Consider the following 18,033-nt stretch of genomic DNA (forward strand, 5'->3'; position numbering starts at 1 on the left):
TAATTTCTACCTCTCCAAAACACAGCCAGGAAGGGAATTCAAGGACAGGAAGAAACTATGATTTTTTTTTCATTGTATAATCTTTTTTAATGAAGAAAAGCAATTAAGTAAAGCAAGTCAAAAGCAAGCTGAGCTTTTTCTTACTGAGCCATCTAGAACAAAAGGCTTATCTGATTTATGCTAAAACTAGCTCATTTTAAATAGAATCTTAATGTCCTAATCAAAGAAGTTTAAAAAAAATTAAAGGAAAACATTTTGCCTTTGTTATTCAGAGGCAAAAATGATGACAATTATTTCCTGCTTAGCATTCTTAGGCTCACTTCACATCTGATATTTTTTTGAATGAACAGTAATACAAATCACTACAAAACAAAACGTAAGGGGTGTACCACACACACACACACACACACACACACACACACACATTACCTTTGCCGACAAAGGTCCATCTAGTCAAAGCTACGGTTTTTCCAATAGTCATGTATGGATGTGAAAGTTGGTCTATAAAGAAAGCTGAGCACCAAAAACTGATGCTTTTGAACTGTGGTGTTGTAAAAGACTCTTGAGAGTCCCTTGGACTGCAAGGAGATCCAACCAGTCAATCCTAAAGGAAATCAGTCCTGGGTGTTCATTGGAAGGACTGATGCTGAAGCTCAAACTCCAATACTTTGGCCACCTGATGCAAAGTACTGACTTCTTGGAAAAGACGTGGATGCTGGGAAACATTGAAGGCAGAAGGAGAGGGGATGACAGAGAATAAGATGGTTGGATGGCATCACCAACTTGGACATGCATTTGGGCAAGCTCCGGGAGTTGGTGATGGACAGGGAATTTGGCATGCCGAAATCGATGGGATCACAAAGAGTCAGACATGACTGAGTGACTGAACTGACTCACACACTCACGCACCTGTGTGTGCACACACACATGTTCCAATTCCTTCTCTCTTCCCTTCCTTCCTTTGCTCAACATCTGTGAACTGTATTTAAACCTGTATTTTAAAATACATATAAAAGGGGCAAATGTGTTTGACCCTTTTTAAGAAAAATCTTTCCTTAATGTAGTTTTTTATTTTAAAAGTTACCTTTTGCTGTCTTTGAAAATTAACTTCATTTAAATCATCTATCTGTAATACATCCAATATTCTACTACATGTCCATGACTGAGTGTTCACCCTGCTCTAGAAATACACACTTTATTCAAAATTATATGTGTGATTCTCATAACTGAGGTAAATTTTATTATTTCCATTTTACAGATAAGGAAAATGAAGTTATAAGTCAAATAAATTCCCCAAGTCATAGAGCAAGAGATAGCAAGTCTAGGGTCTAAATGTAGGTCTACTCAATTCCTCTCTCTATGATTTTTGGTTATCTGCTTTGCAACAAGGTTTACTGAGTATCTACCATGTTACCAAGCTCCATCCTCAATACAAAACTGAAAATAACAAAACATCTGCCTTCAAGGATTTCACATTCTATTTGCAATTATCGACAAATTAGTGAATACAAATCAGCAGGAAATTTTCATAATAAAGATAAATATTAGGCGCAACAATGGTCCTTAGGACTGAATAAATCCACTTTGCCATGTTTGGGATAGGAGGGACAGTATATACAATGACCAAATGTATTCTGCTAGTGTAGCTAATCTTTGGACAAGAAATAAGGTTCTTTCCTTGAGTGGCTTCTGCTTCTTCCTTGACTCCAGGCAACTGCCAAGCCGGTGTGCCTAGATCATACTAAGGTCCACTCAAGGACTGCACAATCCCATTTGATATGTTTCATTCACATTAAAAAGTACTTGTCTAGTGGTCTATGGTCACATTTTATCAGACCCCTTTTTAAGAACAAATAAATTAGTTAAAAAACTATGCAGCACCTTCAAATACTGTATATATTTTTTAAAACTTTTAAACAAGACAGGCCTACTGAAAGAGCTATTTTTGGCAAGGAAAAAAATTGTGGCTCCCCCTCAAATCACATGATATATGTACCCATGATGTACAGAGCTTTCCTAACTTCTGAAGCTGTGCTCCCAGGCTGCTGCCAATATTCTTCCACACCTTCCTACCTATGGAAATAATATCTTACTGTCACACATGATCATCTCCCCTTGCCTCCGTCCCCCAGGAGCTCAGCTTTCTCACCTTCAGCACTCCTCTCAGTTTTGTTTGCGCTCACATCATGCCTTAATCATTTTCTTTTATAGATTTTTAAAAAATCTAATATTTCCCTTAATTTTTATGCCTAGGTCTGTCATTCCTTAAATGTTTCAGAACACTACCTCTTCTTTTTTAATAGACTCCGGAGACCAAATTTCCACCCTCTAAAGTATAACCTTTGTAGAAGTGATATATTCCTGTTTTATTTAACACCTCTTTCACCACAATCTTCAGTAAAAAGAGAAAAAAGTCATTATAATCAATTTTTTCCATTGTCTAGAAACACCTTTGAGGCCTTTTCTTTTTTTAAATGTGAACTCAGCACTTGTTGTTTGGCTTTTCCTTTGTCTGCATTACTTTATCATGGTCCATTATGGACAATGATCCTAAAATATATTACAAAGTATCCATGGGTGGGCATCATATCAAAAGTTTAAATGTTGCGATGTATTCAATTTGTGTCTTTTTTTCTCTTTTTTAAAAGCAGGTATTTGAACTCTACACAATGAAAGTTTTAATGACATGTACCACAACGTTGGAAAGAGCCCAGTGACATCTTTACTTGTGTGAAAATCAATTGTTTAATTTCAAGGATAAAGAGTAGGCCCACCTGAATAACCATATCTCCTCTGCTAGTCCTTTCATAATGGACCAAGGCCCAACTTCTCTTAAAGCAAGATAGTAATATTTTTATTAGTAAGGAAAATCTTTCAACACAGAAATAATATAAATTATTATTTATAATAATAAACTTGTGGCACAGTGGCCCTGCGGGGGGTGGGGGGGAAACAAAAGAAAAAAACAACAAAAGGAAAACAACCTTCATCACTCACTATGAAAATAATAATATTTTTATTAGTAAGGAAAATCTTTCAACATAGAAATAATATAAATTATTATTTATAATAATAGACTTGTGGCACAGTGGCCCTGTGGGGGGTGGGGGGGAAACAAAAGAAAAAAACAACAAAAGGAAAACAACCTTCATCACTCACTATGACAATCAAGATCAGCTCATAAAGGACAAAAGCCATTTATCTGAGTTGGTAACATTGCACATAATGGCTCTGCTTTAGCAGCTTTCTGGGAACTTGAAAAGGGGCTTTTTAAGGTACAGGATCATAATCTACCATAGACCTATTGATTAAAATTATCAGTTAGGTTCCTTGAAAATGTATATATTTAAAAAATATGCTTCAGATGATGGGGGTGGGCGGTGGGGATGGGAGGTGGGGGAGAGCTAGGCAGCCAACCTGAGAACCCCTAGGTCAGAACAATGGTAACGAGGTCAAGGTTTGTAATGGTGTTTCAAAGACTGCTCATATGTTCTAACAGGGAAGTAGGCTACTTGACCAGCTTCAAGCATTCTTCTAACTAGGGAATGACAGATTTGAAGTAGTTGAAGAATAAAGATGCAGTTGTTTGGCCTAACAGGTCATGACATTACACCTTACAATAAGAAGGCAAATGAGCACCCAAAGTGGCTCACCTTCATTAGTCCAAGTTTTGGCTTTCATTTGAGCCAACTGGCTTCTCTCTTTCCATTGCACTGAATAACTCTTAATTTTACCCAGTCCTCTCATGAAGAATGTCACTGGACACAGCAAGTACAGAAGAATTGGTGCAAATACAACCACACTGCCAGGGAAGGAATTTGAATTCTATGCCCTGTGACTGCTGGTCAGATAATGCATTCTTTTATTTAAATAATCATTGGAAAGACAGTTATAACAAAGCATCATGTAATTCTTCTAAGTCAGGATAACATTAAAAATGTCTGCTCACTAAGCTAAGCAGGAATTTCTGGCCTATTTTGCCACCAGCCATCTGCAAAAAACTTATGGTTAGCTTGTGAATGAGGATTTCCCTGTGAACTAAATCACAATTGGCCAATTGAGGGATTTCCATCCCTCTGGCAGCACTTCAGCCCAATCTAAATTTGATTGTTTCCTTGAATGGAGTAATTTAATTTTCTCCAAATGTCTACTGACTTTATAATGCCAAGTCCAGAAGATGGAATGGAAAACTGGGTCAGTTGACCAGGTAATCCAGGCCAAAAAATAAATATTGCTTAGAAACTTCGTATAACATGAGTCATTTTATTATCTCAATAGCCTAATTTTCTGGTCTGTATCTGGGTTATGTGACAAAATTCTGTAGGGTGAAAGAAATTACTATCCTTATTTCATAGCTTTGGTAATAATATGCCTGTACTTTTTTTTACACAAAGAATTATTGGAGATTACCTCAAATCTGAATGAGCTATCATGTCATCATCAGTTCAGTTCAGTTCAGTCGCTCAGTCGGGTCTGACTCTTTACGACCCCATGAATTGCAGCACGCCAGGCTTCCCTGTCCATCACCAACTCCCGGAGTTCACTCAAACTCATGTCCATTGAGTCGGTGATGCCATCCAGTCATCTCATCCACTGTTGTCCCCTTTTCCTCCTGCCCCCAATCTCTCCCAGCATCACAGTCTTTTCCAGTGAGTCAACTCTTCGTATGAGATGGCCAAAGTAATGGAGTTTCAGCTTTAGCAGCATTCCTTCCAAAGAACACCTAGGGCTGATCTCCTTTAGAATGGCCTGGTTGGATCTCCTCGCAGTCCAAGGGACTCTCAAGAGTCTTCTCCAAGACCACAGTTCGAAAGCATCAATTCTTCGGCGCTCAACTTTCTTCACAGTCCAACTCTCACATCCATACATGACCACAGGAAAAACCATAGCCTTGATTAGACGGACCTTTGTTAGCAAAGTAATGTCTCTGCTTTTGAATATGCTATCTAGGTTGGTCATAACTTTCCTTCTAAGGAGTAAGTGTCTTTTAATTTCATGGCTGTAGTCACCATCTGCAGTGATTTTGGAGCCCCCAAAAATAAAGTCTGACACTGTTTCCACTGTTTCCCCATCTATTTCCGATGAAGTGATGAGACCAGATGTCATCACAGGTACAGGCAAACAAGCCAGGAGGAAAAGTTAATACAGCATTTAGCGGAGTACACATTTTATATAAGTGGATATAACCTGAATGTATAAAGATGTGTTCTGAAAAGTGGTAACTATTATTATCCTTGTGTTTATATGTCTTAATGTCAAACATCTCTAAATTATCTGAAAAGCTATGGCTATATACCATAAGCAACAGCCCCACATACAGAAAAATCTCTGGTGATTAAAGCAATAATGACTATGACTGAATGAAGCCACTTTCATTCTATTTCACTCCAAACCCTGTTTTCACCAAAAGGACACATAATAAGGCACTCATTTTAAGGAAAATGCGGCCTTCAGCACTGCAGTTTTCTTGTTGATTTTTAAATCAGAGATTTCCTACTACTGCAGTTCTTCAACTCAAGGCTCCACAATTTAGGACAGGTGGCTGCAGATCTAGACCACTTGATAAATCATCTAGTTGAAGATATGATCATTTATCCCCAGGTTGGGAAAAAGTCAAAGGCTCTTTGGGTGTATATAGCTGTTTGAGGGCCTGAGAAAAATGAATCTTTCAATATTAGAAGCACTAGATAAGTCACATGAATGGAAAGTACAAGGGGACCCACTTCATTCTTTAAAACTTCTGTCACAAACTGCCAAAAGGTAATTCCTGAGAGTTACAATGAATCATGCCAGTTAGAAGCTAAACTTCTAGGAGCCTCTTCCTCTTACCAATATACACAGAGAGATATACAAAGATGAATTTTTAGCCCTTTCTTGAAACATTCATTTAATATTCCTTTAATAATCCCTGATCACTAGAAGAATTTTAAAGGAAAGACTTGATCATTAGTGGTTAATGGAGAGGTTTTCAAATCCCTTCCAAATTCTGTGACACCACCTACATACATTGGGCAGAGAACAAAGACAATCCAGTGGGTCAAGTCTGAGTCCTCAAAAGAAGAAAAATCCTGGTTTTACTGATCTTCTTTTTCCTTTATTAGAATATTTATCTTGAAGCAAACAGGAAAAAATAAATTTGAAATTAAATATATTATGGAAAAGAAAAAAAGAGCATCCAAAGTAAAATCCTAAAGAAATTCCATAAACTTGTTTATAATCAGTCAGCAAGTCATTAAACATGCATTATTGAATACATACTTGTGCTAGTCCCTGCTCTGGGGCTCTAGAGATACATAAGGGCAGAGATCTCTGCTCTCTTATATTCTTGCTGAAGTAAACCAGATGATAAACAGTAAGCAAAATAAATGCTAAAATTTTAAAGTGTGTTAAAAGATAATTGTTATGGGAGATAAACTGACTGGAGTAAGAGAGTTCAGGAAAGGGGCAAATCATAGTATTAAATTTGACTGTCAAAACAAGTCTCTTGAGACTCAGGTGCCATTTGAGCAAAATCTTGAAGGATGTGAGGGTATAGGCAATTATTTTAGTATCTCAAGGTAATTATGTTATTTTTCCCTCAAAGAAACCTATCAAAGAAGAGAAAGCCCTAATTAGCTTGTCTGAAAATTTGGTCTTCAGGTGACTAAGTAGTATAAACTCAACTCATATATCACTCTGGTAAGTCATTAATGAGGCTAAACATTAATTCATAAAAAATTTTTTCTCTAGGAGGTACTTCCAGTCCACAAGAAAATATTTCTTTCTGACCCCTTCAGTTCGTTAATTTGCATTTAAAGACCAGCATATAAAGAAACTAGAATTCCTAGATTTGTTCAAAGGGAAGACAATTTACTTCAACTTCATCATTATATGTGAGAGAAATGTGAAAATGTAAAAGAGAAATAGGGATATCTAAATATGGTTAAGTAGAATTAACCTTTCATGCTTAATTGTGCCACTATTCTCTGTAGTATGAGCCACCAGGACACTGATGTCCAGTTATTTATAACTTAATCATAGAATCATAAAAAATAGGGCATTTATAGGATAGGCAGATTTTGAGACTAATAACATCTTAAAACCCTGGGCATATTACAGATTATTAGTTTCCAGATTTACTTAATTTAAGGGTGTACAGTATGTTTCAGCATCACCATTGATAGAAACCATCTTTTACTTATTTTTGTATTTGTCATGTAACAGCATACTGGAGAATGGAGTATTTTTATTAGCTAATAATACAGATCCTAAGATTTAGACATGTGAGGCTGAATTATTTGCCCCAGGTCAGTAAAAAGCAAATGCAGGATTTGAACAGGTCTTATGACTGTGGTACTTACATATCACACTATACTGGTCCTTTGTTATAAGATATTTTACTCCCCTAAAATGAAACCTTCAAAATGAGAAACAATAGCATCTTATATAATACTTTATGAGGAGTTTCCTTCATACTACCTCTAACTTTATTTTTTAAATAAGAAGATAGAATCCTGTTTCATGATTATTAGTGTTTAAGTGGAGCAAAGTCTTAAGGTCTCCTTAGAGTTGATAAGTCTGTATCAGTTATTTTAGCCAAAATTTCCACAGTGTTTTGCCTATCATAATAAGCAATGTCTCCCATTATATGTTATAAATAAAATAGTGTCAACAATTTGTAAAGATTATCTGAAAAGTTCTTTTCTGCTACAAAGTTCTGATTCTAGTTGAAGATTCGAGTCCCTTCAGTATATGAGCTAATGAGTATCCTGGGTAATTACAGTATTCTTTAAAACCACTGGCCAAGACAAGTTAAGAAATATCTTATTACCAGCCTAAAGATTCTGATTTTTTAAACCTAGATTAATTTAGGCTTCCTTCATAGTTAATTGGTAAAGAATCCACCTGCGATGCATGAGACCCTGGTTCTATTCCTGGGTGGGAAGATCTGTTGGAGAATGGACAGGCTACCCACTCCAGTATTCTTGGGTTCCCTTGTGGCTCAGCTGGTAAAGAATCCACCTACAATGTGGGGGATCTGGGTTCAATTCCTGGGTTGGGAAGATCCCCTGGAGAAGGGAAAGGCTACCCACTCTGGTATTCTGGCCTGGAGAATTCCATGGACTAAGTCCATGGGGTCACAAAGAGTCAGACACGACTGAGAGACTATCACTTCACTTCACTTCACTTCACTTCACTTCAGATTAACAAAAATACATTTCAACATGGATAAATAAGATAAAATCATTATTTTGTAAAAGAAATGATCCTTTTAATATTCAATATGATATAAAATATTTTTTTTGCTATTTATGATCTATTTCAGTAAAGAATCTAAAGTTATATTTATACTACCTCATTCTTAGAATGTGAAGAATCCTTTCTGTGCTGTTCAATGAGGATTAATTAATCCACTACAAGCTTAACAAAAATCCTTATTTAGTTTACCAGTTATTCAATGTCATAATTGTGTATAGAATGTAAATAGGAAACTTCTCATCACAGAACCAAGAGTGAAGATATAAAAAAGGTGCTGGGGCTTTTCTTAGTAAAAACATAATGATAAAAACCATTAAATTGCAGCAAGCGGTAATACAGAAATATTTACTCTTCCAGTAGCTTTTCTTCATTGTGCTCAGAACTGACAGGCAGGTAGGCTAAAGAAGACTGCAAAATAAATACCAAATTTTAAAGTCATGTAGCCTTCTAAGTATATTACATTGGTGAAGTAGACATTTAATATCTTATTTCATGGAGTGAAATTCTGGTCTTTCCATGTTCTGTGGCTGAGGAGCTTCTAGTACTGCAACAATAGAAGTCACAATAAATAAACAGAAATAAATTATGCCTCGGTTGCAAATGAACCACACGTAAGCATTTCAATACAGTTAAGATTCTGTCAACACTCAAAAATGCTTCTGAGCAATGAAGAATAGTTGATATTTTGAGGCTAAATGAGGAGACATGACTTCAGAAGCCATACAAAAGAAGAGAGATATGATATTTTCAAAACTAAATTAGTTCTATATCAGATATCACAGTAAAATGTATTTCCGAGTTATAAAACAAACATGCATCATGATGTTGGTAACTGGAAACTGCACTTTACAGACAAATTAGTCACAAAGATGATAGTTGAAACAAAAATTATGGAAACAGAAGAAGATGTATACTACTACTAAATATGTTATTTTTCTCTAAGTATTAATAATACCAAATCTATTTTAAGAATAGATAGAATATTAGTTGTGGCTTCACATTACAGGTAAAATTTTAAATACATAATCTTTGATACTGCTTATCAATTAGGTGAGTGGAACTACCTATATATAGATATTAACACAAGGTTATGAGAAAAATCTGTATTTTCTTTACAGTTATTCTATTTTAAGATCTTCATTTTCACTAACACAATGAAGTTTAGGAACTTTTAAAATGTGTAATTACATGGTTGACAGTTGTAATACCTTGGCTTTCTAGTAACATGAGAAACACAGATAATCAAACAATAAACATTTGAAAGAGTCAAATGGAAACTTATTTTGCAAATATAGTTCAGGATTTACAAATGAAAGGAATAGCAAATATGCCCATATCACATTAAGACATATCACAGATACGACAAATTCTGGCTTGTTTGAAAGCTTGCAATGCTAACCCAATTGAAACCCAATTTAAACACAAGTCTTATGGTACATCACAATTGATACAGGTTAAAAAAAAAGAACTCAGAACTCATGGAAACCACATAAGTTAGTTTAACATTATATGTGAATTTCAGGAAATGTCCTGTGTTGCTATCACACGAATAGTGAAAGTTAGAAAATACGGTTTTATTATTTGCCACTGTGACAGTGAATCACATTAAAATTTTTGAAAACCTACAAACACAAAAATACAGAGACCTTTTACTTCCTTACAGGATCATTGCTGTTCATAGGTTAAGACATATTAAAGTGATACCAGAATGATATTTTATTAGAAAGAAATACTGTAGCTTTGAAAAAGCATATGATCGGAAACGAAGTGTAGAGACAGACAGCATTCAATATAATCTATTGCTACAATTCTTTCTAGTTACTTTTACAAGTTTCCTTTTACTTTTCCACCCTCTACTATGTCCACCACAAAGCCTCTATGTCCTCCTCTATATCTACCTTTTCCAATACACCCCCAAAACACACATACTTAAATCATGAGAATGCCAAGTTCAAGATACAGTAAGAAAGACATTCTGGAAATACAATGGTCAAAAAGAAAGTCAAGCTTCCTGCCCTCATGGAGCTTACATTCTACTAGGAAAAGTTGACATTAAATATATAATCATTCACATAAATATATACAGTTATAATAATTGTTATGATGGAAAATATAGGCTTTTGATCATCATTTAATGGACAATTATTAACCTATGCTTCTCAGCTATTTAACCAATCAATGATGGCTGGATTTGCAGTGTAACTTTCTTTGACATTTTCCTATTTAAATGGTCATTCATTTTTCTCAAGTATTAGAGTAAAATATAATCAATTGTTAGAATGAAGTGACCAGTTTAAATACACATAGAAGAAAACAAGCAAAAAACTGCCTTCCCAGACAAATAGATAAATCTAGATTCTCAAAAGGAGTGGAAAATAAAGTTAATATTGTCAATATTCCTAACAATACTGTGGCAAATTTCAAACCTAGAAAGAAAGCAAACACAGTGTCACAAAGACTGCTTGAATCTGTCTAACCACAACCAATAGGAGTTTGGTTGGCCCTGAATATTATCTCTCTTAGTTATCCCAAAGAAAATAAACATTATTCCTAACTGTAATCATTTAGAAAACATGAAAACAAATAAAAATAATCAACTCTAAAATGTGAAACAGAATGACCAAATCAAAATATGAGTCAAAATGGTCTACAAAAAGAGTGAAAAAGTTTTTATTTCTTTCATTTTGATTCTGCCAGCAAAGCAACGAGCCCTAACACGTCTCCAGCTGACTTATCTGCTTTTGTCATACAATATGATAAGGAATTCTGCAGTTTTCAAACCCTGAAGAAATAATTACGGAGTTTGGAAGGATCCATATCAACTGTGTAAGGATATATCACAAAGTGATACCAGTGCTTACCTCTGGAGAGAAGCCTGAGGAGGAGGATGAAGGAGGTTATCAGAAGAAATGTTCCTTTTAAAAATGTACAAAATGTAATACAATTGTCTGTCACTGGACATTTAAAAGTTCAGAAAATACCTCAGAATCCATATAAAATATATCAAAATGATAGCAATAATATTCTTGAACTTAGTTTTGCTTCTGGATTCAATAAAGGAAGATTTTAATTCCCAAATGATTATTCCAGAGCACCTGAATTCACTACTCCGAAAGAGAAATGGTGGGTCCAAAAAATGTTTCAGGATTAAAATTTGATGGGAAGATTTGACAAGCATGAATTTTCCATGCATTATGTTATTTAAGATTAGGTAGATTTAACACGTTTTATGCACAACTAGGATTTAACCTGATACAAAAGGCTACACTGTAAAGTTTCTAGACATTTTTGACTCCTCCAACAGGTGGTACAAGGCAAGGATAGCCTCCTAAAGGAGACCCTGATTCATATTATCTTTATGTTTTCTGAATGCCCATCACTAATCATACTATTTACCACTCTCCCTGCACTTCCATTTCTTTCCATGTTTTCATTCCCTATTTTATTGACACTCATTTATGATTCATCACAGTCAAGACTGGATTTTTTGTTCTAGAATGCAGATTTGTTGAACTAATTTGCAACTAATGCAGACTTACAAATCATGTTTCTCATTATATATATATGCATATGCATATATATATATATAGCTTAACCAACATGTAAAGGTGATCACTGTTTTACAAAATACCCAAGTCCATCTCAAAGTCTTCATTTCCCATTTAACACCAAGAAGTGTCCTAGCCCTATTAACAGAAAAATAATGTAAATACCAAATTCCTGTCCTGTATAGTTTTGTGCTGATTGAGAAATAAAATTTGATGAAAACTGGTAAAGCAAAAATATTTTTGACACACATGTCAATAGAAAACTTTTATGACTGACATAATACAACTGAATAAAGTTAAGTGACACTTAACATTAATTATACCAAAATGAAAATCAGGTAAGCATAAAAATGAATTATTCCATATGTAGAGTTAAATGGTTATATAATTAGAGTATTATTTTTAAGAGTTACTTTTTCACAATGTAGTTGATATATATGTGTATGTATATTTAGAAAGTTATGTATACACATGCATTCATACAAATATATGCATGCACATATACAAACACATATACATTTACTTCACTCAGCTAGTAAAATAAAATACAAATACATTTCCCTCTATGTCAGCCTGATTCCTATACTATGGAACTTGGGGGAAAATGTTCACTTCAGAAATGGAAGTAACAGTAGTTTGGCCTCAAAAAAAAAAAAAAAAAAGAATTTTAAAAGTATTCCAAATGGTACATAAAATTTCTAAAAGAACTGCTATATGTTGTCATTTTCATGGTTTCTGAAAGTGTAAAATAAGGTTAAGTTATATCATTCGAAATGGCTGACCAAAATACAAACTGCAATAACATATGTTCTCTTTTTATTGGCTCAAAATACTCAGACAACATTTGTTTCTAAAGGTCTATGTTACACATTTAAAACTTTGATATCCTCTCTTACTTATTTCTACACTCATATTCAGGGCTTTTTTTTTTTTTTAAACAGAAAAGCTTCCCTGCTGGATGACACTAATGTAAAGGGAGAGAACTGTGTACTTTGGTACCAATTCACCTGATTAAGGTTCAGAGCAAAAGAGAGATTCAGAGAACTCAAAGAAACACATGCTTGTGTTTAAAACAGCCAAAATAAAACAAAACTAGATACCAAGGGCACATTCATTCATATACAGTTAAAAATGGTTAAAGGCTATGAGACATATTTATATTTACCACAGCTGCATATCATCTATTTTCTTTTAATGAAAACATTAAACACAACGTGGATGGTTCTAAATGGCAAACTAAGCATGCTTTTAAATTTGGCACCAATACTGACAAAGAATACACATGCCTGACTTACCAAGGGATGCAGAAATGTATACCTAGTTGACAATGTTCTTAAAACAAAGTTAGTATCCACAAAAGAAAGAGCAGGCTTGTCTTGAGCCTTTATCTCTCTTATGACACTACCTTTTAGAGCTACCATGGAGTCAACATGTTTATATAACATCTAGAAGACCACAGCCTGATGAGCCTGCAGCAGTACCATTTCAACGCTGCACATGCTTTGACTTACATTCTTAGGCAGAATAGCTGGTGCAGGTGTACTCCAGAATTAAATATTTGAGGATGATATGTTTCTGGTGGCTACACTCATTATTTAACTACCATTAAATGATACTGCAAAAACTGACACTGAAACCTGTAACTAATCTTTAAATATGCTAATTATATAAGCTGCTGACATTAAAAAAAAAGAAAAACACTCTAAAGAGCAAGAAAAACAGAGGGAAACATTTTGATGGATTTTTCTTACCTTAAATTCATAAAATATTCATTACCACTCACATCTACCTCCCAGTGCCCATTACTAATGCCAAAAGGTCTAAATATATTTGCATAACTTAGACACACTATTATTCATATGGATGATATTAAGAAGAAATAAAATAATGTAATACCTTTACTTTTACCTATGGATTTGATGAAATGGTTCCATGAAGAAAGGGTTTCCATACAAAGAGAATAAAGAGGAGAGAAACAACAATAAGAATTATGAATATATGTAAATGTACTACTCTTTGCAAATTAAATATACAAGAAGGTATAAATAAGGGTTTGAAAACAAATGGAGATATAATCAATACATGTTGAGAAATCTGCCTTTTTTTAAGGCAATACGTGCAAGGAAATTAGAAAGCCCATGCTCACTTTAAAAGACTGCACAAAAGGAGATACACAATGCCTGTAGGTAGAAAAAGTATTGATTTTGTAGAACACTATACTCAGCATTCAAGAAGCCAGAAGCCAAAGATGTCTGCATATGTTCCCAAACTGCCATGCATGGGTGAAAAATGGACTCTTTTTGGTGCAGTACATTAAACCAAGTATCTTCTTTCATATATTAATGGCTCTCTGATTTTCTTTACTATAACTACCTTTAACTGCATATGCTGATAAACGTATGGAAATTCTCAATTACAAGTTCTTATGTCTCATTTATTTGCAGATATAGTGCAAGAATGAAGGAAAATAAAAGTCAAAGGAGCAAACCAATACCAAACCAACAAATAAAGGGGAGAAAAACACATGAAAAAATGTGAACAAATTTATGCATTTTATTTGCAGCCAGATAACTTGCAAGCATTTGCCCATCCTTTGCAGCAATGGTTTGAAAGCGGCTAGAGAACAAGAAAACACTGAAAGCAGAGTGGAAAAGGAACAGAGCCCATACCTTGGTCGCCCATCATCAGGTGCGCCAGACCTTGAAGGGAAACAAGAGCACAGTCAGCAATAAACAAGGGAGCATGGGAAGGCAGGGTTGTCACAGTGACAAAAATGTTCAGTGACAGACATCTTGTTTCCTATGAGACGTGTCTGTATCACAGAGGCAAATCAAAAGCATTCTTTCAACTCCTGGTTGGAATGCTTTGGGGCAAAGACTTACAGAACTGCAATTGAAACACTTGCATGTACTGCACTGCGTATTGCTTCCATGTATCAGTTGGAGCATTCAACAGCATAAGAGCATGACTTAAAATCCAACCAATCCCTTAAATATTGCATCTGCCCTGCATGCCCTCTGATAAGGCTGTTTTGAACACTGCCCCCACAGGGTTTGCCTTCTTTGGTGATGAAATTATATTTAGGGAAAAAAAAAAAAAACCCAAGGGAATACCTGAAACATGGGCTGGGTCTGATCTTTTTCCTCTCATAAAAAATGAGACGTTTCATAATTAAATGAAAAACAGAAAAACACATCTTGAGTCACACTGAAATGATAATGCAGAAATGGCCCCTTGTCTGACACAGTTAGGAACTGAATAAGCTTGTTCAAATACAAAAGAGATCATCAGACATGCAGTTGTAAAGTTAGAATTTTTTTAAGAAACAATGGATGACCTTTAAACAGGCTTAAGTAATTTTCCATGGAAAACAAAATTATTTAACATTTTACTTAAACATTACTTCAATATTAAAGTATGAGTTAACATGAGTATATTTAAGATATAATTTCATCAAGATAGTTTTCTAAAAGAATATGGAATTCCTTTTGTTTATTTAAATTATTTTTAATTCTTCCTTGACAATTTTAGATTGAAGACTACCCGTTTTCTGAAGAATACTAGTAATTTTCTTTTAAAAATTATTTCACTATGTATAAATATATGTTTTACTTTTCAGCATTAATTCCTAGTTCTTTATTCTAAATTTAGAGATTAAGTTACATTTCAATTCCTATATATTTCAAGAATATGGGAAAATGCTAGAGAAATAAAGCATACATACAAATTTAATAAAATGTATATTTCATTTCCCACTGTTCAAATATATTTGAGGCTTTGAGCTAAACAGCATTGTATATTACTTGAATCAGTATTGAAATAACCTATATTATGGCCTTAAAATTTTAAGGGGTATTTACACATTACTGTGGGGCAGACACAATTACAAATCATCATATAATTATGATATAAAAATTATTTAGTACAGTAGTTCAATGTTTCTGTAATCTAGTTTCTTTTATATTTTCTAAGTGATTTTTAAACAAAACAAAAATCACAATCAGTTTAAAAAGTTTATGATTCATTGGTGACTCATGATACTTTATATGCTTAAGAATTGCAGCTTTTCTGCCCAGGTTATACAATTTTTCATTTAATTTCATTTAAAAATTATTATACATTTCCTAACAATAGTTCATAACTTTTTTGTAAAATAAATCAGGGAAATAATTCTGTGCAAGATGTAATTTTTACATTCCTCTGACGGCTTTTAATACTACCTTAGTAAGAATAGAAATTTTTAAATATCAATAACATTTGCATTGTTTGTGTTATACTCCCTACCTCCAAGGCAGTTAGACTATATGGTCAAAGTGGAGTTATAAACATAGACATTAAAAATTATGATTGAATAAAGTGAAGTTGCTCAGTTGTGTCAAACTCTTTGCAATCCCATGGACTGGAGCCTACCAGGCTCCTCCATCCATGGAATTTTCCAGGAAAGAGTAGTGGAGTGGGTTGCCATTTCCTTCTCCAATGATTGAATGAACTTTATTACAATAGTTTATGAGCCTATACTCTGAAAATATTGTCAATTTTTTTCATGAGATGTGTAAGGAGAGAGTCATACATGCTCATTAAGCTGATTTTAAAGCCCCTTTGAATGCAACTGGATTTAAAGAGAAAAGAACAAAAACATAGACCTTTTTACAGGATGATTAAAGAAATACAAAAAAAGCCAAAAAGATACTTAAAAAAAAAAAACAACCTTTTGAATTCAAATAACATGCACAATTATAAATGAGAATGATTTTGAACAATGTCAGTCAGACCTGTAAGGGTAATATCTTTACCAAGTGCACACTCACACGCTATTTAAATTATACTGTAGAAAAAAAGATGCCATTTACAGAAGCAATACCTGGAAAATTTTTCACTGGTGATTTCTTTTAAACTTTTAATTTGTTTTACTTAAATTATGAAACAAATGTTCGGCAAGTAAGCAATTGAAAGAATCCACGAAATAATCACAAATAATATGCTGATATCTGCTACTGATCAATTTTGTATTAGCATGAATCGTTCTTTGAGACATCAAATTTTAGTAATTTTAATCTGTTACATTAGATGGGGACTCTTTCTAGAGAATCTGAACTGCTAATGCTATGATTATGTAAGGTGATATAACATCAATTTCCCTTTCACAATTCTTTGCACTTCCTAGTTCTTTTCATGTTTTTATCCTTTACATATTCATTTTAAAGCACATGCACTAATGCATTTAAGTTCCTTAAAGGTAAGGATGTTGAAATATGAAACTAACACAACATAGAAAATCAACTATATTTTACCATTTTTTTTTCAATTTAAAAAAAGATGTTGAAACATGTTTTAGTTTGTTGAATTCAACAGGAAAAATGTATAGCTTTCTCAAAAGCTCTTGATAATTTTAGAAAACCTTGAACAAATACCATAATTCTATTTAACAGACATAGAATATTACAAATATACTTACCAGTAATCATGCTGGAATGCTGAATGCTTTTATTTCCATGAACCAATGGCTTATTTTTAATCTAAATTTATGCCTTTTATACTTTATTTTGTGTTTTTTAAAAAATCAAATCATTTGAAACTAAACCAATGGGCTAGAGATGATATAATAATACTCAAAATTTACAAAAGAAATCATTTTGATCAAGAAAAAAAAAAGGAGAATCATGCACTGGGTTCGGAAACCACAAAGATATATTTTTTCATTTAAAATAAAAGAAGCAAGATTGTGTCATTTTTCCATGGAGAACACTGAAATAAGTATTCTAAGGTTTATATGGGATGCTGAAGTCCATCAAGGGCTGGAGTTAAGGTTGAAGAGGTTTCATAACACTTGGGGCTGAAGGGAGTTGAAAGTGTGTGTTCTATATGAAAAATGATACACAATCCAGAAATCAGCAAATACTCAGAAGTTCAACTTACCGTCTACATTCAAGATGTACTCTACTATTACTAAGAAATAAAAAGCAAATGAGAGTTGGAAAACAAAGTAGAAAGCACCCACCTTCCACATTGTTGTCTTCTGAAAGCACATGACAAGGAGGGAGAGAAAAGGAAAAACATTCATTAAGCAGCATGCAGACTAGACCTTGCCTTTGCATGTCTTTTTCATGCAAGGCACCAAACACATCATGCAAGTGCTCCATCGCTCCCATTCAAAGGGGAAAAAAACAATCACAGGAAGCAGGTTCCCTCCCACTGGCAGCATTTAAGGAATATGAGACAAAATTTCAGTAATACTGCTGGGTACTGA

The 18,033-nt window shown here is 34.0% G+C and overlaps 1 protein-coding gene across 13 annotated transcripts in view; it reads right to left on the minus strand.

Moving 5' to 3' along the window:
* NRXN1 (neurexin 1) overlaps positions 1-18,033 on the minus strand; it is a 1,209,846-nt gene that overhangs the window by 1,073,732 nt on the left and 118,081 nt on the right. For all 13 annotated transcript variants that reach the window (XM_018055223.1, XM_018055219.1, XM_018055217.1 and 10 more), the window contains exons 3-5: positions 17,785-17,802; positions 14,456-14,485; positions 13,683-13,694 (exon numbers count right to left, since the gene is read on the minus strand). In XM_018055223.1, the coding sequence (XP_017910712.1) occupies positions 13,683-13,694; positions 14,456-14,485; positions 17,785-17,802 (60 nt within the window). The remainder of the gene's footprint in view (positions 1-13,682; positions 13,695-14,455; positions 14,486-17,784; positions 17,803-18,033) is intronic.

Source organism: Capra hircus, chromosome 11 (assembly GCF_001704415.2).
Source record: "Capra hircus breed San Clemente chromosome 11, ASM170441v1, whole genome shotgun sequence".
Taxonomy (NCBI): Eukaryota; Metazoa; Chordata; class Mammalia; order Artiodactyla; family Bovidae; genus Capra; species Capra hircus.